Source organism: Bison bison, unplaced genomic scaffold, assembly GCF_000754665.1.
Source record: "Bison bison bison isolate TAMUID 2011002044 unplaced genomic scaffold, Bison_UMD1.0 scf7180017864180, whole genome shotgun sequence".
NCBI classification, from domain to species: domain Eukaryota; kingdom Metazoa; phylum Chordata; class Mammalia; order Artiodactyla; family Bovidae; genus Bison; species Bison bison.
In genome coordinates, this window is record NW_011494752.1 from 7,785,687 (window position 1) to 7,808,937 (window position 23,251).

A 23,251-nucleotide genomic window follows, 5' to 3' on the forward strand; every position below is an offset into this window, starting at 1 on the left:
CTTTAAATACTTGAATATATTTGTATTAGCTGTTTTATTTTATTTTTTATTAATTTTTATTGGAGTGTAGTTGCTCTACAAAGTTGTGTTTCTGCTGTACAGCAAAGTGAATCAGCTATACATGTACATATATCCCCTCTTTTTTGGATTTCCTTCCCGTTTAGGTACCACAGAGCATTGAGTAGACAGTCCTGTGCTATGCATTAGGTTCTCACTAGTTATCTATTTTGTACATAGTGTCTATGTGTCAATCCCAGTCTCCCAGTTCATCCTGCCCGCCTCCCCCTGCCCCCATCCATTACCATACACTTGTTCTCTACATCTGTGTCTCTCTCTGCTTTGCTGATAAGTTCATCTGTATCATTTTTCTAGATTCCACATGTAAGCAATATTGCATGATATTTATTTTTCTCTTTCTGACTCACCTCACTTTGTGACAGTCTCTAGACTCATCCACATTTCTGCAAATGGCACGGTTTCATTCGTTTTGATGTGTATTAGTTACTTTTAGGTCCTTGAGCGCTAATCCTGTCAGGTCTTTCATTTCTGTTGACTGCTTTTTTTTTTTTTTTTTTCTGGTTATGGTTCATATTTTTCTGCTTCTTTGTAAATCTAATAATTTTGATTGTATTCTGGGCAGTGTGAATGTTGTTCAGTGCCTGGATTTTGTTTTTTGTTTTCAATGGGTGTTTAACTTTGTCTTGGCAGGCGGTTAAATGACTTGGAAATCACTTTGATCCTTTCAAGACTTGTTTTTAGAGATTTCTTCTATTCGAGTAGCATTTATTCTAGGCTGGTTTAGCCCTATTAAGATGTGACCTTCCTGGGATCTCTGCTGAATGTCCTGAGTGTTCAATAAGGACCCTTCCTCTGACTGGTTGAACTCAAATGTCTGAACTTTGGTTCTGTGCAACTTAGATCCGTCTAGTAGTTCCTTGCTTGACCTCATGGAATCTTATTCTGTGAGTGTGTAGCTTAGTATTCAGAAGTGTCTGTGGACCCCCTGTGCAAATTTCTGGAGCTCATTCTCTTCCTCTTCTATAGTTGATTGCCCCTCAAGTTCCTGTTGTCTCAGCTTCTTTCAAGTCTGATCATTTTCCCCTTACCTCTGTGTCAGGGTCTTATAAAAATGCCTTGAGGGGAAAATCCCAGTAATGGCATGGCTCCCCTTGTTATTTCTCTTCTCTTAGGAATCATAGTCCTATGTTGCCTTTTGTCCAACTTTTGAAAACAGTTTCATACATTTTGTCTAGTGGGCTTAGTTTGGTGGACTTGTCTATGATTCTGTTTTAAACAATTAGAATGATTTTTGCAGGCTTCTACATACCAGAATGTAACTAGCATACTTCTCTTGGAGCTTGCTTTTTCCAGGGTGAAGTGCTCCCATTTTAGTCAAAGGATATACAATGAAGGTTTGTTTATTTTACCAGTCTGGTCATTTTCTTTCAGACATGTTCTAGTATTCTATTGTGTATTCTGTTAGCATTGATTTATAACCACAAAGAGTTTTCTATTTCTTTACTTAATCACCAAATCTTGTGTGTTTATATGTGCAAATAAGGCAACAGCAAATGTAATTAGTAACAACAAATAGGTATCCAGGTGTCCTGTATCCCAGACTAGTTTAGATGGTTATCAATTTAGGCAGGTTGGGAATATCCTGTGTGACTAGCCCTTCTGTTCCTCAGGATAAGAACTTCTTTGGAAGAGATTTCTATTTATGTTCTGACCTATATTCTTTAAATGTACCAAAGTATAAATACAGTGGTCCCTGCAAAATTTTATGTTTTTGCTTAGATTTCAGCATGCTATGGGGGGAGTCCCTGCCTGGGCAGAGGCCAATAAATGGAAAACACCTTCAGATGGTGAGTGTTGACACCTCTGTTTAAATTGGTAACTAGATTCCTAATGTTGTTCTGTTATTATTTGAGGTTTCTCATGAGACTCATTAATGTTTGAAATGTCTTTTTTTTTAAATACCTGGTTTTGAAGTCTACCATTTCTCTGAGGGAAATGCTTTTACAATAATGTAAGACTTAATAGTATATTCTTTACTTGTAAAGGCAATAATGAATGAATTTTATTTTGTTTTCAACAGAACTATGTTACATTATGACATAGGATTAAGTAAAAAAATTAGTAGTGTTATTTCTTGATTCAGAGCCCCTTCCAAAGACATGAGCAACTGATCTAGCTATCCACTAGGAAATGGAATGTTTTGCTAAGGAGCACCTATCAGGTCAGACCCAGAGGATTACATACTTCCTAAAAACCTATTTTTCAACTCCGGATTTTAAGTTTGACTTGTACCAAAACTGTTTTCTACCGTTAAGATCTTTGAGTTTAGGTGTTATAAGTTTGGCCAAGACCTGATATGAGTTTTTGGAGTTACAAATTTTAGACTTGAAATTGACCTTTGAAATCCTTGAGGGGTTCTGCAGTATAGCCTTTCATTGTAATACAGGAGCTCCTTTCTTAGCATCTTTGATATATGATGAATTTCTATTTGATTGTCGTCATCACCTCTCCCTTCCTTCTCCCAACCCATATCAGTCCTGGTATTCAAGTATAGGGAGCCCTTACAAGGAACCAGTTTTATACATTTCTGATAGAAAACTCAATCAGTTAGTAAGTAGAAACTTACCTTCTGGTTTCCAACTAGATACTTTTAGAGGTTGAGGGACTCTTAGTGATATAACCTGACTTGATCCACTGCAAGAAGCTTTTCCACAACAGCTGCTAGATGATAACTTAGCCTCTGCTTCAATATATCAAATAATGTTGTGCTCTTTATTTGGCTGTTTCTTACTCTCTTCCTCTTTAAGAACTAATTGTTCTAATTTTTTACTATTTTGAAATTTAATCTTTCTACTCTCTAGTCCTATATTTTGAAAAAATATAATCTTATCTTTCATATGAAACTGTTCTGTTATTTGAGAAATGTTTTTCCAAGTTTTTTTTTTTTTTTTTTGTATGTTAATCATCTTGTTATCACTTTTTTTAACATGACATAATTACAAACTTTGGTCACCAGTTTACTTTCCTGAATGAAATACAATTTTATTATCTGTTTTAGAATACTGCATTCATAGAATACTCTATTTTAGATCCATGTAATTATAGATAAGGTTTTATGCTAGCACTGAAGCAGAAAATTTCCCAGATCCCAGTGGCTTAATCAGGTAGAATTTTTTTCTGTGCATATGGTTAGGGTGGTGAGGTCATGTTCTACTTCAGGGGCCCAAATTCTTAGAGATTTTGCCATCTCATTCTGGGCCTTCCAGAGTTGCCGAAGGTATTGACGACTACCAGTTGACTTACAGGAGAAGTGAGAGAGGCTCACGAAGGGAGCTTAATAAAACCTGTCCTGGAAGTGCTACATGATACTTGCGCCCACATTTTTTTGGCCAGAACTCAGTCGTGAGACCACACTTAACTGCATGGAATACCAGGAAGTAGAGTGTGTCTTTGTGCCAAGGAGAAAAGGGAAATGAATTAGGTCAACAGTTGGCCAGTCTGTTACTGTCTGGGATATTGAAGTCTAAAACCTTTATTGGACAGATGACAGGAGTAAGGTTCAAAAAGATACAAGTGATTTGTCCAAAGTATACTTATTGGCAAAGTGGTGACTATAATAACCGAGCTTCACAGTTTTAATCTCACAGTTATTTTTAAAAATTAATTAGTTAATTTTTGGCTGTGCTAGGTCTTCATTGCTGCATGTGGGCTTTTCTCTAGTTGCAGTGAGTGGGGGCTATTCTTCATTGCAGTGTGCAGACCCTGGAGTGTGTGGGCTCAGGAATTCCATCACATGGGTTTAGATGCTCCATGGCATGAGGGGTCTTCCCAGACCAAGGATCGATCTCATGTCCCTTGAGATTTCTAACCACTTAACTCTGTCCCTTTAAGGCAGATTCTTAACTACTAGACCACCAGGGAAGTCCCACCATTTGTTATTTTTATCTGTAAATACTAGATTATTGTGTTTTTTTAAGGTTATTTTTTGTTTTTTCTGAATTACTTTTTTTGGCTCACTGTTACGTAAGTTCCCTGACCGGGGATTAGACCTGTGCACCCTGAAATGAATGTGCGGAATCTTAACTCCTGGACTGCCAAGGAAGTTTCTAGATTAAAAGAGAAATACCTCCCCCAACCCCCACCCCGCTTTAAACGTAACTGTAATGCTGTTACGATCCATTGGATCATAGAAAAAGCAAGAGAATTCCAGAAAAACATCTGATTCATCGACTGCACCAAAGTCTTTGACTATGTGGGTCACAGAAAACTATGGAAAATTCTTAAACACATGGAAATATCAGACCACCTTACCTGCCTCCTGTGAAACCTGTATGCAGATCAAGAAGCAGCAGTTAGAACCAGACATGGAACAACGGACTGGTTCCGAATTGGGAAAGGAGTACATCAAGGCTGTATATTATCATCTTGCTTATTTAATTCATATGCAGAGTACTTCATGCTGGACTGGATGAAGCACAAGCTGGAATCAAGATTGCTAGGAGAAATATCAATAACCTCAGATACGCAGATGACACCACCCTTAATGGTAGAAGGTGAAGAGGAACTAAAGAGCCTCTTGATGAAAGTGAAAGAGGAAAGTGAAAAAGCTGGCTTAAAACTCAACATTCAAAATGTGAAGATCATGGCATCTGGTCCCCTCACCTCATGGCAAATAGATGGGGAACCAGTGACAGACTATTTTTGGGGCTCTAAAATCACTACATATGGTGACTGCAGCCATGAAATTAAAAGATGCTTGCTCCTTGGAAGAATAATTATGACAAACCTAGACAGCGTGTTAAAAAGCAGAGACATTACTTTGCTGACAAAGGTCTGTCTAGTCAAAGCTGTGGTTTTTCCAGTCATCATGTATGGATGTGAGAGTTGGATGATAAAGAAAGCTGAGTGCTGAAGTAATTGATGGTTTTGATCTGTAGTGTTGGAGAAGAGTCTTGAGAGTCCCTTGGACTGCAAGAAGATCCAACCAGTCCATCCTAAAGGAAAGCAGTCCTGAATATTCTTTGGAAGAACGGATGCTGAAGCTCCAATACTTTGGCCACCTGATGAGAAGAACTGACTCCTTGGGAAAGACCCTAATGCTGGGAAAGATTGAAGGCAGGAGGAGAAGGGGACGTCAGAGGATGAGATGGTTGGATGGCATCATTGACTCAATGGACATGAGTTTGAGCAAGCTCTGGGAGTTGGTAATGGACAGGGAAGCCTGGTATGCTGCAGTCTGTGGGTTTGCAGAGTTGGACATGACTGAGCAACTGAGCTGAACTGATATGCTTGCAGTAATCAGTAATAATTCCTTAATATTGTAATTGTGTTATTGTTGCTCTTTTTTTGTCAATTTATCTACCCCTCCCCCCAATCTTTTTAGATTGCTTTGTATTCTTGGTCTTCACAGGTACTCTTGAATCTGGCTAGATGTCTTTTCTAAGTTTTGCAAATTCTTGCCTGTTAATCTCTTCAAATTGTTTTTGTTCCATTCTTTCTTTCTTTCTAGGATACCAGTTACATTTATGTTAATTTTTTTAAAACATTCTGTGTGTTCTTTTCTGATGATTGGGTGCATTCAGGGTGGTATGGCTGTAGACTATTCTTTTCTGTATTTTCTTTTTGCTTTCTATGCTTTAGCCTGGATAATTTTTTCTGATCCTTTTTCTAGACCATGAATTCTCTCTTCATGTAATTTTGATACCTGTTAAAACCATCCACTGGATGTTAAATTTTCATTACTGTGTTTTTTTCAGTTCTAGAATTTCTATTTGGTTCTTTTTTTTTTTTATGATAGTCTGAGATTTTGTTTTGCTTTTTAAGTCTTCACTGAAGTTGTTACAGTATTGCTTCTATTTGTGTTTTGGTTTTTTGGCCTAGAGGCATGTGGGATCTTTGCTCCCTAATCAAGGATCAAACCCTTACCCCCTGCATTGCAAGGCAAAGTCTTAACTGCTGGACTGCCAGAGAAGTGGCTGGTTCTTTTTTAGTCATCTAGTTTTCTGGCTTACTTCTGAGTCTTGTCTTTCAAATATGTAAAACATGTCTTTTAAATATGTTAAATATATTAAAAATGAAGTTTTAATTTTTTTATTTTTCTTTTCCTTCCAGTTTTATTGAGAGAATTGACCTACAACACTGTATAAGTTTAAGGTGTACAGTGTAATGATTTGACTTACAGACATCATGAAATGATCACCAAAATAAGTTTAGTGTATGTGAACATCCGTCATCTCAGATAGATAAAAAGTTATAGACATAGAAAAGAAATGTTTTTCCTTGTGATGAGATGTCTTAAGATTTTTATATCTTAACAACTTTGATATATATAGCAGAATTCTAGTTATCATGTTGTATGTTATATCTCTAGTACTTACTGATCTTATAACTGAAAGCTTATACCTTTTGGACTGCCTTCATCCAATTTCCCCTTACGTTCCTCTCCCTCACCAATCTCTGGAAACCACAGACCTGATCTCTTTTTCCATAAGTTTTAAACATAATATTTAAATTTTTATGTCTGATAACTCCATTATCTAGATCTCCTGTGAGGATTGTTTGTTTCTCCTTAGGTTTTCAGTCAGATTATATTCACCTTGTCATTATTGACCTGGTTCTGTTTCATTGAGTGGTGGGCATTGTACATGGAAAATAGTATCAAATAGAAAAATGGTGCTGCACCTATTTGCAGGGCAGGAATAGAAGACACGGATAGAGAGAACAGACTTTTGGACATGTGGGAAAGGGAAGATGGGATGAATTGAGAGAGTAGCATTGACTTGTATACATTACTGTGTGTGCAGAACTGTGTACAGGTTCGATCCCTGGGTCTGGAAGATCCCCTGGAGAAGGGACTAGCTACTCACTCCATTATTCTTGTCTGGAGAATTCCATGGACAGAGGAGCCTGGTAGGCTACTGTCCATGGGGTTACAAAGAGTCGGACACAACTGAGCAGCTAACACATGTGTAAAACAGATAGCTAGTGGGAACCTTCTGTATAGTACAGGGAGCTCAGCTTGGTGCTCTGTAATGACTTGGAGAGATGGGATGGGGGTGGGATGGGAGGGAGACTCCGAAAGGGGGAATATGTATAGCATATATATAGCTGATCACGTTGTATGGCAGAAACTAACACGATATGGTAAAGCAATTATACTCCAATTAAAGAAAAGTAGTGATTAACTAGAGGTCTAGGACAACGATATATTTCTCTAGAGAATTTGTACAGTTGTTTTTGGGTAAGTGGCTGGGCAAGGGGTACTAGCAATCCTAAAACGTTTTATTCTAATGAGACAGTACGAGGTTTTAAAGCTGGGTTTCAGGTCTTGGGAGATTTTCTTACGATTCTTTTATTTCACCTTTAATTTTATGTATTGCCTTTTGTGGCAACAATTTGAGAGCCTGGTAGTTTATCAGGTCCCTTAGGCACCCTAGAGGGCTTCTGGTGCTAGGTTTTGCCCCCTTAACCTTAAACACTCTGCTTAGCTTCTCAGCTTTCTTTAGGAGACTCATCAGTCATCTCCAGGGGAAGAGCAGGCCTATTACCTCTCTTTGAAGTTCTGACGCATGGTTTGCTACCAGTGATCTTCCAGTCAACTAAAAATTCTAGTTCTTTTTCTTGTGAATTGTTAAGCTAGATCTGCTGTTCATCCTGTTGCCAGTTTTGCCACAATTATGAGTTTCTCTCTTTAAATGTTGACTCAGTTTATCTTTATTTCATGTTCTTTTAGTCACTGTAGTGAATGTGTGCCTTTCATTCCAGAGTCGGGCTTTTAAACATATACATTGATGTGTTTGTCATTTCCTCTTTCAAATTTATTTTGCTGTTTTACCAGTTGTAGCTTAAATAAAATGATTGAGGTTGGGAGAATGGGAGGGGAGTTGAAGTTTGAAATACAGGTGTTTGGGGTAGGTGATGGCTATCTCATTGGTTCTAAAGATATACTTATGGGTTTGTTTGACATAGATGAAAGTGAAGAGGAGGAAGATGATTTGTTGCAAAGGACTGGGAATTTCATATCCACATCTACATCTCTTCCTAAAGGAATCTTAAAGGTGAGAATTAGTAAAATTGGGCCAAACCAGCTAATTACCTCAAATCCAATGTACTTTGACTTTCAGACCTATGGCTTTCTGTTATCTGTGGGATTAAATGTGCTTGCTGTCTTTTTGCCTTGATAAATATTTGTGTAAGGTGTTTTTTTTTTTCCTTTTGCAAAAATGATAACATTAAATTATGTTCCCAGGAATCTTTTATGATTCTTGCTTGATTCCTCCTTTTGCATTTCTCATCCTTTCTGTTGACAGGAGCCTGGTTCGTGCTGCATGGCAACAATTTCATGGCTAGACTCTCCATTTCCACTTCTTCCTCAACCATTCTTCCTACAGTAGCCTGAAGGGTCTTTTAAAAATAAAGCGTCATGTCCTGTCACTTTTCATTGCTCTTTGTAAGCTTTCTTATCATAGTCTACGCTACCCTCTTCCTGGGATCTGACTTAATGCTTACGTCTTCAACTTCATCTCATTCCTTTTTCTCTTACTCCTTATTTAGGCCGCAGAGACCTTGTTTCTGTTTTCTGCACATGCTGAGTCCTTTCTTGCCTCTGAACCTTTGTTCTTGCTCAGTCTTCTGTCTGTTTTTCAAGCACAGCCAGTGGCAAACTCATTCTTACCTTTCTGCTCACATAATGTCATAGAAATGTCTTTCCTGGCCTTCCTGTCTAAAGTGGCTTACTCAAGACTTCCCTAGTGGTCCAGTGGTTAAGAATCTGCCTTCCAGTGCAGAGGACTTGGGTCTGATCCTTGTCAGGGAACTAAGATCCCATGAACCACAGATCAACTACACCCAACTATGCCCATCCATTGAGACTAGAGAGACTGCTGCAAGAAAAACTACTGCATGTTGCAATAAAGATTCCCCATGTGCTGCAACTAAGACTTGATACAGCCAAATAAATCTTTTTTCAACCTTTTTTTTAAAGAAGTAGCTTACTCTAGTTACCTTCTAATTTACTCCTGTGTCTCACTTGTTCGTTGTTGTAACCAAGTGCTTACTCAGCACTTACTTCAAATATCTGTCAAATGAACTGTTCTCTCTTTGATGTAATTTTCCCCATTATAAAGTGATAGCATGTGAATTATATGAGAAAAGGGGATCTTATGGTAAATTATTAGTGATTCTGTCTATCCTTACTCTGAAGGTAATTCATTTAGCTCCTCATAGAGTGAATTCACCTCTGTTGAAAATGTAGTCAAAAACAGAACATCATGTAATACTATGATGTTTTATATAATTTCATTTTTAATGCAGAGTGAAAAGCCTGTAAAAACAAAACAAAAGCATGAAAATAGTCCAAATGACACATGAGATCATCATTACTTCAAACTAACAACCATATACCATGAGAGGAAAACATTACCAGTCCATACCAACCATTGCTGTTGTTCAGTTGCTGAGTCAAGTCTGACTTTGTGACCCCATGAACCGCAGCACACTGGGTTTTCCCATCCATCACTATCCTGGAGTTTGCACAAGTGGACATGCCAACCGTAGAACCTTGGGAATGACCACTCGTTGCCTCTTATTGTGTACCATGACTACAGCGATGCCAGAGTAGGAGTTTTAAGTAAAATTTCCATGGAAATAAAAATCTAACTCAAATGGATATATCTCAGGGAAATGATTGTGCACTAGAGTTCCAAGGCTTAACGATTTAATCTCCTTCTTTGAAAGATTGTAAAAATGGATTCTTGAATAGTGAAACATTGTACTAGAATACTAGTTGGTCACAGAGCTGTGGTCTTCTGGTTTTCATTCCAGTGCACTTTCTTTTGCATTGTAAACTATGATGTCTTTTATCATGCTTTAAAGAAGATAATGTTAACCCATTTGAATTGATAAAATTTCAACTTTATTTTTCCACAGATGAAGAACTGCCAGCATGCGAATGCTGAACGTCCTACTACTGCTCGGATCTCGTCTGTGCAGTTCCACCCTTGTGCCCAGGTTGTGATGGTCGCTGGACTGGATAATGCTGTATCCCTATTTCAGGTATGTGGAGACTTGTAGTGAAAAGTGTTTATAATCAGCATACATGGTCTTTGGAAATAATCAAAAGGAATATTTTAAAATTCCTTATAGGTTGATGGAAAAACAAATCCTAAAATTCAGAGCATCTATTTGGAAAAGTTTCCGATCTTTAAGGCTTGTTTTAGTGCTAATGGAGAAGAGGTTTTAGCCACGAGCACTCACAGCAAGATTCTTTATGTCTATGATATGCTGGCTGGAAAGCTAATTCCTGTGCATCAAGTAAGAGGTAAGGTTTCTATTGAATGTATTGACACCCACAGCCCACAGCTGAGTTTGTTTAACAGTATTTAGAACCACTTTTTTTTTTCTTCCCATAAAGTTCTTAAAAATAGAGTTTCTTTGGTTTTAGTGTGTAGAAAATGTGTTGTTGAGATAATGTGTTTGAATGAAAAAAGTGAACTGAGTTTATTGGGGGGAAAAAATGATAGTTTGCAAATCTGTATTCCCCTAGAGTAGAAAGGCAGTTGCACATATTTGGCTGTAAAATCAGCAATTGCTGCAGCAGAAAGAATATGAGCCTGGGAGCTAGAACACCTGGGTTCTAATTCTTCAGACAAATTATTTCACTTCTTTGTTCTGAAATTTGGATACCCTCCAGTTCTTCTGGTGTTTGTTTTAATACAATTTTGATTTACATTTAAAGGGAAACAAAGCACTGCTTTTGGAAGTCGTACTTCGAAAAATGAATTACTTAGCAGATGTATCATCAGATAAAAATTAGTCTTTCCTCTGCCTTGTCTATTCTTTGGCGTTCTCCTACCCCCGTTACCACTAAAGCACAGTGCCACCTTCATGAACCATTTGGGAACCAAAGCCTTGTGATTGGTTGGCTTAACATTATAAATCTTGGGAGGGTGGGAGTTGGTGATGGACAGGGAAGCCTGGCATGCTGCAGGCCATGGGGTTGCAGAGAGTTGGACACAACTGAGCTGAGCTCAGCCCCTGCCACTTTGTGAATGCTCCTTGATAACTACTGCCGCCATTAAGAGTAGCATATAATCTATCTGATCACAATCAGACCACTTCCCATGCTGTGGAATTTGGCTCTATTCTGATTAACCTGGACATTCTTTTTCTTATCAGTTGCACAGCAGTTGACCTGAAAACTCATTCTCTAAGCGGTAGCAACATTTATAATCTGACATCATTAAGTTGTATATCTTTTTTGCTCAAGGCCATATTATAAATTTTATCTGGCTTCTATTTTGAAAGCTCCAGCTTTTGTAAAACAGTTGTAATATTGATATTGGCATTTATTATCACTATATTTTGTGTGAAGTTAAAAGCAAAATGCTGTGTACACGTAACTGGCATTACACGGTGTAAGTGAAACCGATTGGTGTCATTTCATGGAGGCTCTGAAGAACGCTGGTACCATAGTCCTTTATGTCTCAGTGCAGAGAGGAATTCAGCAAGAGCACAGTGGTGGATAAGAAGTGATCTATTAGAACGGCACACCTGTGAGGCCCCAAGCGCCCAGGAGAGAAATGCCGTGCTCTGCGAACTTAGTGGTCTACAGTTTTCATAATCAAAGGAATAGTGAGGAGGGGGAGAAGACTTCTTTGTCTTTCTTGAATAGATGCCATGTTTTCATCGTCAACTCCTCCTCCAGATTGGGCATAGGAGTTTTCTTGTCCCTGTGTGATCAAGCTAGGTCCACAAATTTGTTTTTCACATGTGTAGAGCCCATATTCTAGGGATCATTAACTTACTTAGCTCACCGGGCAGGATATGTGTCTCATGCCCCCATTGGTTTATGGTTTAGGAGCATACCCTGTGCTTCTGTTGCTAAGCAAGCCTATTTGGTTTTGTGGTTAAGCAAACCTGCTTTCTTGAATAATAATTAACTTACAGAGGTCTTCCATATATTTCTATTTTCTATTTCTCTTTCTAATCCCTAGTAGGATTAAATATTTAATCATCTATCTTGTTGTTTCATTCTGTCCTTATCATTTCCCCCCTCCAGGTGTTTACCCTTTTATTCTTAAAAGAGGGGGTAAGGGGTGAAGTTCTTTCAGTCAGTAGCTACTTTCAGCTGAGAATGGGCATAGGCCTGTCAGGGGAAGGAGTGAACATCTGGCTGACTGTCCCTTTTTTAAAATTTATTTTTAAATGAAACAGGTGAGTATTTGTAATGATAAAAAGTATAATTCACAAAGAAGATAGACATCATAAACCATCAGACACCTAATAACAAAGAAGCATGGATACATAAAGCAAAAATCAGAACAAATAGAAGGGAAAAGAAAAAGTAGTCACAGTGACACTAACATTTCTCTGAGAATATTTTATCAAGTGCAGGAAAAATAAGAATAGAAGCATCTTGAATGATGTCATTAATAATTTAAATGTAGATTTCTGTTTATATTATATTAATCTTATATCCTACACAAATATATTTTGTCCCTTTTCTATTTGGAGAACTGCAAGTCAGTGTCACTCTGGTTAGCATTATCTTTTTAGTTCTCTTGGATGTTAAGCATTGAGGAATCTAAAAAAAAGTTTAGGAATCTAAAAAAATACAACAGTAAGCATCAGAAAAGTCATTAAAAGAGATTATAACCATAATTTTAAAGATCTGAACCATTTTTTTCCCCAGTGGTTTCCAAATCCAGAAGGGGGTCACTTGAGGCCTCAATCTGTTTGTTTTAATTAGGCCCAGAGTCTCAGTGTTTTATATTTTAGGGTCTGTTGAGTCTTTTATGTCAGTTATAGATTTAATCCATTCCTTTTTTTCTGTTAATATCGTTTGGTGATGAGGGTTCCTTTTTGTCCCTTGAGAGGTAGAATGACTCCTAATTTAGTTAATACGTCCCTTTTATTAAAGAAATAGGGTAATTAGGCATAAACAGAAGGCAGTGTAGAAACAGCCGGTTTTTGATGTTACAGAAAAGGGGTCCCAGGAAAGTGGGCCCCTGTCTGTTTCCTGATATTCCCATTACATATTTCTTACAGTTGATAAGGTTTTCAGTCCTTTGGGTTAAGAGCAAGAAGATGCAGCAGTGTTTATGAGAAATTCTATCCAGTGGCCTGCCATTTCAGTGACCGCCTGAGGCTCAGTGTTAGTTGTATATATGCCGTCTCTGGGCAGAGCCACTTCTAGCCTTGGGCCCTGTCAGTCTTTGGATTGTGAAACCATCTATGGTTGTGGGCATCTGGGGCCTTCACTCTGCCAATGCCCTGGCTGTTTGCAAGGGCACGTGGATCACTATTTCTTCTAGTGTCCCTTCTATCCACACAGGGCACACTTATTTTGCCTAGGTGCCCAGTAACCATGGCTTTGTAGTCTACCATGTCCAGTTTGGCCCAGAAAGTCTGGCCTCTTCTTTGGTGGTCCCTGAGTGGACAGAGCTGTCACAGTCATTTGAGCCTTTTCTTTTTCTCTTTGGGTGCCTTCAGCGTTTTTGGCCATATCCCAGTTATTGAAAACCAGATAAGCCAGTTGGAGTAAATCACTCATAGATGGTCTGAGGACCAGCAGTTTTTTTTTTTTAATTTTGTGCCTGATGTCTGGGGCAGACTGGGCTATGAAGTGCATAGCCAAAAGGGCTTGTTCCTTGAGGGAAGAGTAGTCCATATTTGTGTACTTTTTAAAAGCTTGTATTAATCACCCTTGAAAAACTATAGTGTTTTCATCCTGTCCGTGTTTTTTTTTTTAAATAACAGGGTTCTCTGTGAACTTTTTTATACCACTTGTTAAACAGTTAATCATATGGTCCCATCTATCTCTATCAATAAAATTTACCTGATGATTGCATTGTGAATCTGCCTCAGGGAACAGTGTTGTTCCCTGCCTGGTGCACTGTATGGCCTTACTGGGTTGCCATTTGATTAGCATGGGCTCTGTCTATAATAGGCTTGGAGCCTTGGCTCCCGCCTGTGAGATAGCCCTTGTTGGAGCAGCCATTTTCATGAATACAGTAGCTTTCACCAAGGCAGTAGTTAGCTATATAAGAACTTCCTTCACATGTTAAAAAATCCACCATATAATTTAATAAAGATTTGTACTTAACAACTTTAGATGTTATCCCTTCTACAGTAGTCCCCCAACCAGGTGTTAATGTCTGAGAACTTGCCACAAAGGAATAGAACAGAAAAAGTCCCCAGTGAACTGGTCTGGCTGCAAATTGGAAATAAAGGATCAGCATTTTTAAAGGTTGGAAGGAGGGAAAGACTGACATTAAGGCTCAGGAAGTCATCCTCCGTTGGGCACTTTTAGTAATTGGGGGGAAAGTACCTCAAATCCTGCCCTGCCTCCCCACTCACCAAAAGAGTTGATTCCCTTCAATTTTTGGGGGGGGGTGTGGTGAGGGGAGGAGGCATGGTATACTTAAGAATACCCAATAAGAGGTATTTTATCTGGTGGGACACAGTTCATTAAATGTTTATTTTTTTAAACCGTATATCCTTTGGTTATAGATTATAAGCATTTGATCTTTTTTCAAAGATAAATTACAATGATCAGCTTCAGAAACAAGCTTAGAATACCTTCTTAGTAACTCAATTAAGTTTTACAATAATATAAAATAATGACCAAGGCTATTTCAAAAAGTAAGTTTTAAACAGTAGATATGTTCCCTGTCCTAATGATTTTCAGAATTTGGTGAGGCAGAATCCCCTTCTGTGGTGGCTCATATGGTAAATTCAGGAGACCTGGGTTTGATCCCTGGGTTAGGAAGATGATCTGGAGGAGGGCATGGCAACCCACTCCAGTGTTCTTGCCTGGAAAATCCCATGGACTGCAGTCCTCCAGGCTCCTCTGTCCATGGTGTTGCAAAGAGTTGGACACAACTGAGTGACTAAGCCTCAAGTAGCAGAGCTAAAATTTAATATTTATAAAAATACAATTTTCCCAAAATTACCCTCGCTTTTACCACACATAGCCAAATTAAGATAGATTTGTTTGTAAAATAAGATAAGTCTGGTTAACTGATCTTATAGGCTTGTATGTTTTGTCCAATAAAGAAAAAGGATACCCCAAGTGAAAAACACTTTTTTATCCCCCCCTCCCCTTTTTTTTGATGAGTGTATTAGCTTTGTAGCCAAGAAAAGCTTTAGCCCATTAAATTAAAAAATGGGGTTTGTCAGGGAGCTGGGAAGAGTCAGGCAGCTGTCTTGGATTTCCCATAGCTCTGTTTAATTTACAGCTTAGTTTTAGGACTGAAATCTTATAACCCAGTTTAGAACTTGAATCCACGTAGTTGGGACTCCAGCCTAGCCAAAACCCATATTGAAACTTGAACCTGAGCTCTTTTAATTGAGATTACACACCTGGTTTTAGGACTTCATGAAGTTCAGATTTTTGATGTCTCATCACAGAATTCAGGAGAGACAAAGTGATGGGTATTTATTTAGAGAGAAGCACAATTCACAGAGTTGTGTGCCATCTCAAAAGGTAAGAGGCGTTATGAAAAACAGTCTTTTGAGTTTTAATCAGGGATAAAAGAACAGTCTCAGAATTAAAGTGGTTTCTTGCCAGATAAACTGAGATAGAAGAGAAGAATGAATTGCTCTAGTGAATGTAGTAAAAAGTCTTCTGGAGTTAAAAAGGGAAGAAATAGAATGGAAACACATGTAAAGCATAGAAGGAAAACCTCAGAGCGAGAGAGAAAAGTATAGATTATTAAATTCTGTAACATCATTTAGTGGCTGGCTTTATCCCAGGCTAGCTGTTGGATGTGCGCAAGCATAGCCTTTATATTCTTTTTATGTTTCTATGCAGCCACTACTCGAACCTTGTCAAAGCCACCAGAGAGTGAAATTCTTCCTTTTCATAAACCATTTCCCTTGTCTTCTGCACCAGCAGAAAGATCCCTTCCACAACTCCTGCCACCTTTCTGTGGCAGTCCATGCTGATCACCATTGTTCTTCCAGTTCCTTCTCTTTAAACATTTATATCATCAATCCCCTGGCCTGTACTTAGGTACCCAATCAGAGCTCCAAAGCATTCAGGGTTGATCGGCCCAACTGCAACAGGCTATCATCGAAAGAGCACCCTCCCTGGAACTCTTGGCCCATGGCATCCCATGGCCCTGCTAGGACCTGATCCTAGACCTTCCTTTTTTACCACAGACCTGCCGCAGTCACCAGCTGAAACTGATTGATGTCATTTCAGGAGGGCTCTGAAGAGCTCTGGTACCACAGTGCTTTATGTCTCAGTGCAGAGAACAATTCAGCGAGAGCAAAGTGGTAGATAAGTGATTTATTAGAATAGGACGCTTGTGAGGCATATAAGCAGGTGGGTGAGAAATGCCATGCTCCAAGAACTTACTCATTGGAAGCACTGATGCTGAAGCTGAAACTCCAGTACTTTGGCCACCTGATGCGAAGAACTGACTCACTGGAAAAGAAAGAGCCTGATGCTGGAAAGATTGAGGGCAGGAGGAGAAGGGGATGACAGAGGATGAGATGGTTGGATGGCATCACCAACACAATGGACACGAGTTTGAGCAAGCTCCGGGAGTTGGTGATGGACAGGGAAGCTTGGCATGCTGCAGTCATGGGGTCACAAAGAGTCAGACGTGACTGAGTGACTGAACAGAACAGAAGAACTTAGTGGGCTACAGTTTTATAAAATCAAAGGAAAAGTAGGAAGGGAGAGAAGACCTTATCTTTTGAGTAGACATCATGTTTTCATCATCAGCTCCTCCTCCAGGTTGAGCAGGGGAGTGTTTTTTGTCCCTGTGTGGTCAAGCTGTGTCCACAAGTTGTTTTATTTGTGTGCAGAGAGCATGTCCTATGGATCATTAAATTAACTGAACTCACTGGCAGGATATGAGTCTCATGCCACCATTGTTTTGGGGCATGTCCTGTGCTTATGTTGCATGGTTTTGCTAAGCAAGCCTGTTTGGTTTTGTGGTTAAGCGGACCTAATTTCTGGAGTAATCATTAACTCACAGGGGTCTCCCATATTTTTTTTACTTACAATCTCCTAGTGGGATTAACTGTTTAATGACCTATTTTGTTCATTCTGTCCCTATCATAAGCTTTGGATAAAAATATCGCCATCTTTCTTATTTTTCCAGTTAATTGATAAAGCAACTTTATTTGTTGAATGTCTGATATTTCCTTCTTGAAGACAACCTCCTCTCCTTAGTTACCCCCAAACAATAGGCTTATTCAGAACAAAAAAGTAAGGTCTGTCATGACGGGCCGAGAGCTGTGGACTCTGTAAGAGTCCTCTGGCGCTTTGTCTCTTCTGTTGCCCTCCTTGGTGTGTGTTGGATCCTGCACAGTATGAGGGAAGATTGTTTGCCGTTGCCCTTGTGATGCCTGTGCAGTCTGCAGTCCTGCAGCACTGTGGCGGCGCCCAGCTTAGGCTCCATGGTGAACACTGTGTTCTCTCTTGTGTTCCCACTGCCTGGTACTGTGTCCTTTGGATTGGGTCTGGAGGGGTTTCCAGCTGTAGCCTCACAGGGTGATACACCTAATCTCCCTTTCCGGATTCTTCATGTTATGGTATTTTCCCTCTGTTTGGAGCTGTCTCTTTTGATTGTGTAGTCAGTGTATAATGTTTGCCCAAAATTTGGGGTGAAGATTGCCCTTAGTAAGACTAGAGTCTAGAATCATTGTGAAGATTGATAATCCCTAGCTGAAGTAACCCTAGTAGTTGGAAACAGGTATCTGGATTGATTCCAGTCAAGGAAATTAGGGTGTAGACTTTTGGTGGAGTACTAGAGTGGGAGGCCCAGTTTTGTGGTATTATAAACCAGCTAGACAAAGACTGTTAATAGCCCAAAGATAGTCTGTGGGACCTTTAACCATCATTTTCCTATGGAGAAAAGGAACTCTTCATTGGATTTTTCTAGTTTCTTTTTCCTGGTTAATACTTTAAGTTAGCACATTAATTTTTTTTAATAACTTTTTTGACTAAGTGATACATTAACATGGTGCAAAAATCCAAAAGGTACAAATGAATGGCTAGTGAAAATTCTCTTGTCACCCTGGCCATTTACTTCCCTTCACTGGAAGTGTAGCCAGTTATACTTATTATGTATCCTTTCTGTTAGGCAACGTTTTAATGGGTATGTTGGCTCTTTAAGCTAAGTTTAATATCAGAAAGAATCTGTTGCATAGTATGAGCCTTTCAGGCATGGAAAAGAAACGTGTCCCATTATAGATAAGTAAATTGACTCTCTGGTCTATATACTTAGCTCATGTGATTTGCCTACATGAGTGTTGAGAAGCTAATTAACTCTTAAATACACTACCGACATGTGGTTTTGTTTTTTCCTTTTGGATCCACGAAGTTAAGAAACAGACTGCCGTATGTCATGGGATGTTTAGTAGGTGGATGGCAACTAGTTTCTACATGTTACTGTGTTTCAGCTGTCTCTAATGGCAGTCATTATATTTCCTTTTGGTGATGAATGTTGTGACAAAAAAGTATAATTTATTCTTTCAGTTTATTTATGAGTATTACTGTCTACATTTAGAAAATTAGTCAATAAGTTTACTATTTGGAGAGCTGAGTCTCTGGCCTGCAATTAAAATGGTAAATGTTATCCAAGAGAAAGAACAAAAGTTTGCCAAGCATTTTATAGTGACCTTATATTTGGGTTATACTTGATGCATGGAGTCAGACTTATTCAGTGTCTGAGCCTACATTTTATTTGAGGCGCTTAAAAAGTAAGAGACTCTGAATTGTCAGTCAGTAATTGCAAGCTATTAATCCTTATTGATTCATTTCCTTTCTTAGGTTTGAAAGAGAAGATAGTGAGGAGCTTTGAAGTTTCCCCAGATGGGTCCTTCCTGCTTATAAATGGTGTTGCTGGATATTTGCATTTGTTGTCTATGAAGGTGAACCATTATTAGCTGTTGCTTTTTCTAGGATAAGACATTAGTCCAAGTAGGAATAGCCTTGAACCATAACTCATGGCGTCCTTAAATCGGCATCCCAAGTGGAAGCACACAGGGGCTTGGAGAGAAGTTGTGGGCAGCAGGGGAAGAACTTTTGTGGTTTTTTTGGAGTATAGGGAAAAACAAAGTTAAGTAGGTGCTACAAAACAAGAGAACTAGATCATTTTTATTCTACACATTGTGATTCTTCTTTACAACTCCTAACAATTTGATAAGTAATATTTCTTATTCTTTCAGACTAAAGAGCTAATTGGTAGTATGAAAATTAATGGGAGGATTGCAGCATCCACATTCTCTTCGGATAGTAAGAAAGTATATGCATCTTCAGGTAAGTTAACAACAAGATGTGTTTAAATATCAAATTTAATCAAAACTGAGTTTGATTTTAGACTTCTGTGTTAGTAAGAAAATCATTGTATTTTAGAATTCATTTTTCATTGCTGTTTGCCTTCTCATTTACTGACCAGTAATGGTGAAAGGTTAACTGCTTAATGTGTACTATTTGGAGACAAGATGGGAAGAAGGTTCACATTTGAAAGATAATTCATCCTGAGATTTTTTTTTTTTTAAAGAATTGCATTTAGGGTCCACCCTCTTTTTAAAATATTTATGTAGGTATTTTTGGCTCTGCTGGGTCTCTGTTACTGGGTGCTGGCTTTCTTTAGTTGTGGTGCTTGGGTGCTACTCTAGTCGTGGCGTGCAGGCTTCGCATTGCAGTGGCTTCTCTCACTGCAGAGTGTGGGCTCTGCGGTGAGCGGCTGCAGTACTTGCGGTGTGTGGACTCAGTGGATGTGCACAGGTTTAGTTGCGCTGCCGCATAGGGATCAAACTGATGTCCCGTGCATTGCACAGCAGGCTGTTAACCACTGAACCACCAGGGAAGCCCCATTCTGAAACTTCCTTTTTTTTCTTTATAAAAGTTACCTAGAATCACTATTTCTTTTCCTTTAGCCCCCTTTCACTTGGATACTGTTTGGAATTTTCTTCACTACTGACTGAAAACAGTTCTGATCTCATCCTGATATTTCTATAATACTGTTTATTAATTTATTTTTTATTGAAGGATAATTGCTTTACAGAATTTTGTTGTTTTCTGTCAAACCTCAACATGAATCAGCCATTGGTATACATATATCCCCTCCCTTTTGAACCTCCCACCCCAGCCCACCCTTCTCGGTTGATACAGAGCCCCTGTTTGAGTTTCCTGAGCACTACCGCAAATTCCTGTTGGCTATCTATTTTAAATATGGTACTGTAAGTTTCCATGTTATTTTTTCCATACATCTATCTCACCCTCTCCTCCCCTCTCACCATATCCATAAGTCTGTTCTCTATGTCTGTTTCTCCTTTGCTGCCCTGTAAATAAATTCTTCAGTACCATTTTTCTAGATTCCGTATATGTGCATTAGAATACAATATCTTTCTTTTTCTGACTTTCTTCACTCTGTATAATAAGTTCTTTTCTAGGTGCATCCATCTCATTAGAACTGACTCAAATGTGTCCCTTTTAATGGCTGAGTAATATTCCATTGTGTATATGTAACAATTTCTTTATCCGCTGCAGTGAACAGTGGGATACATGTGTCTTTTTCAGTTTTGGTTTCCTCAGGGTATATGCCTAGGAGTGGGATTGCTGGGTCGTACGGTGGTTTTAGTCCTAGTTTTTAAAGGAATCTCCATACCATCTTACGTAGTGGCTGTATCAGTTTACATTCCCACAGTATGCAAGAACAGTGCGAGAACTCTTGCCAACAGTGCGAGAACGTTCCCTTTTCTCCGCACCCTCTCCAGCATTATTGTTAGTAGACTTTGATGATGGCCATTCTGACCAGTGTGAGGTGGTATCTCATTGTAGTTTTGCTTTGCAGTTCTCTCATAATGAGTGATGTTGAGCATCTTTTCATGTGTGTGTTAGCTATCTGTATGTCTTCTTTGGAGAAATGTCTGTTCGGGTCTTTTTTCCACTTTTTGATTGGGTTGTTTGTTTTTCTGGTATTGGGTTGTATGAGCTGCATGTATATTTTGAAATTGATCCTTTGTCATTTCATTTGCTGCTATTTTCTCCCATTCTGAGGGTTGTCTCTTCACCTTGCTTATAGTTTCCTTTGCTGTGCAAAAGCTTTTAAGTTTAATCAGGTCCCATTTGTTTATTTGTGTTTTTATTTCCATTATTCTAGGAGGTGGGTCATAGAGGATCTTGCTTTGATTTACTTCATCAAGTGTTCTGCCTGTGTTTTCCTCTAAGACTGCTTCAGCTATTTGGGGTCTTCTGTGTTTCCATATGAATTGTGAAAATTTTTGTTCTAGTTCTGTGAAAAATGTCATTGGTAATTTGATAGGGATCACACTGAATCCGTAAATTGCTTTTGGTAGTATAGTCATTTTAACAATATTGACTCTTCCTACCCAGGAACATGGAATATCTCTCCATCTGTTTATGTCATCTTTGATTTCTTTCATCACTGTCTAATAATTTACTGTGTACAGTTCTTTTGTCTCCTTCAGTTCAGTTCAGTTGCTCAGTCGTGTCCGACTCTTTGCGACCCCATGAATTGCAGCACACCCAGCCTCCCTGTCCATCACCAACTCCCAGAATTCACTCAGACTCACGTCCATCAAGTCAGTGATGCCATCCAGCCATCTCATCCTCTGTCATCCCCTTCTCCTCCAGCCCCCAATCCCTCCCAGCATCAGAGTCTTTTCCAATGAGTCAACTCTTCACATGAGGTGGCCAAAATACTGGAGTTTCAACTTCAGCATCATTCCTTCCAAAGAAATCCCAGGGCTGATCTCCTTCAGAATGGACTGGTTGGATCTCCTTGCAGTTCAAGGGACTCTCAAGAGTCTTCTCCAACACCACAGTTCAAAAGCATCAATTCTTTGGCGTTCAGCCTTCTTCACAGTCCCAACTCTCACATCCATACATGACCACAGGAAAAACCATAGCCTTGACTAGATAGATGGACCTTTGTTGGCAAAGTAATGTCTCTGCTTTTGAATATGCTATCTAGGTTGGATGTAACTTTCCTTCCAAGGTGTAAGCGTCTTTTAATTTCATGGCTGCAGTCACCATCTGCAGTTATTTTGGAGCCCCCAAAAATAAAGTCTGACACTGTTTCCACTGTTTCCCCATCTATTCCCCATGAAGTGATGGCACCAGATGCCATGATCTTCATTTTCTGAATGTTGAGCTTTAAGCCAACTTTTTCACTCTCCACATTCACTTTCATCAAGAGGCTTTTTAGTTCCTCCTCACTTTCTGCCATAAGGGTGGTGTCATCTGCATATCTGAGGTTATTGATATTTCTCCCAGCAATCTTGATTCCAGCTTGTGTTTTTTCCAGTCCAGCATTTCTCATGATGTACTCTGCATAGAAGTTAAATAAGCAGGGTGACAATATACAGCCTTGATGTACTCTTTTTCCTATTTGGAACCAGTCTGTTGTTCCATGTCCAGTTCTAACTGTTGCTTCCTGACCTGCATATAGGTTTCTCAAGAGGCAGATCAGGTGGTCTGGTATTCCCATCTCTTTCAGAATTTCCCACAGTTTATTGTGATCCACACAGTCAAAGGCTTTGGCATAGTCAATAAAGCAGAAATAGATGTTTTTCTGGAACTCTTTTGCTTTTTCCATGATCCAGCGGATGTTGGCAATTTGATCTCTGGTTCCTCTGCCTTTTCTAAAACCAGTTTGAACATCAGGAAGTTCACGGTTCACATATTGCTGAAGCCTGGCTTGGAGAATTTTGAGCATTACTTTACCAGCATGTGAGATGAGTGCAATTGTGCAGTAGTTTGAGCATTCTTTGGCATTGCCTTTCTTTGGGATCGGAATAAAAACTGACCTTTTCCAGTCGTGTGGCCACTGCTGAGTTTTCCAAATTTGCTGGCATGTTGAGTGCAGCACTTTCACAGCATCATCTTTCAGGATTTGAAATAGCTCAACTGGAATTCCATCACCTCCACTAGCTTTGTTTGTAGTGATGCTTTCTAACGCCCACTTGACTTCACATTCCAGGATGTCTGGCTCTAGGTCAGTGATCACACCATCATGATTATCTGGGATGTGAAGATCTTTTTTTCTTGCCATCTCTTCTTAATATCTTCTGCTTCTGTTAGGTCCATACCATTTCTGTCCTTTATTGAGCCCATCTTTGCATGGAATGTTCCCTTGGTATCTCTAATTTTCTAGAAGAGATCTCTAGTCTTTCCCATTCTGTTGTTTTCCTCTATTTCTTTGCATTGATCTCTGAGGAAGGCTTTCTTATCTCTCCTTGCTGT

At 39.1% G+C, this 23,251-nt stretch overlaps 1 protein-coding gene across 1 annotated transcript in view; it reads left to right on the plus strand.

The window, feature by feature from the left end:
* UTP18 (UTP18 small subunit (SSU) processome component homolog (yeast)) overlaps positions 1–23,251 on the plus strand; it is a 57,478-nt gene that overhangs the window by 6,283 nt on the left and 27,944 nt on the right. Inside the window, exons 4-9 of the mRNA XM_010842856.1 lie at positions 1,798–1,865; positions 7,987–8,075; positions 9,946–10,071; positions 10,162–10,336; positions 18,809–18,909; positions 19,207–19,297. Of these exons, the coding sequence (XP_010841158.1) occupies positions 1,798–1,865; positions 7,987–8,075; positions 9,946–10,071; positions 10,162–10,336; positions 18,809–18,909; positions 19,207–19,297 (650 nt within the window). The remainder of the gene's footprint in view (positions 1–1,797; positions 1,866–7,986; positions 8,076–9,945; positions 10,072–10,161; positions 10,337–18,808; positions 18,910–19,206; positions 19,298–23,251) is intronic.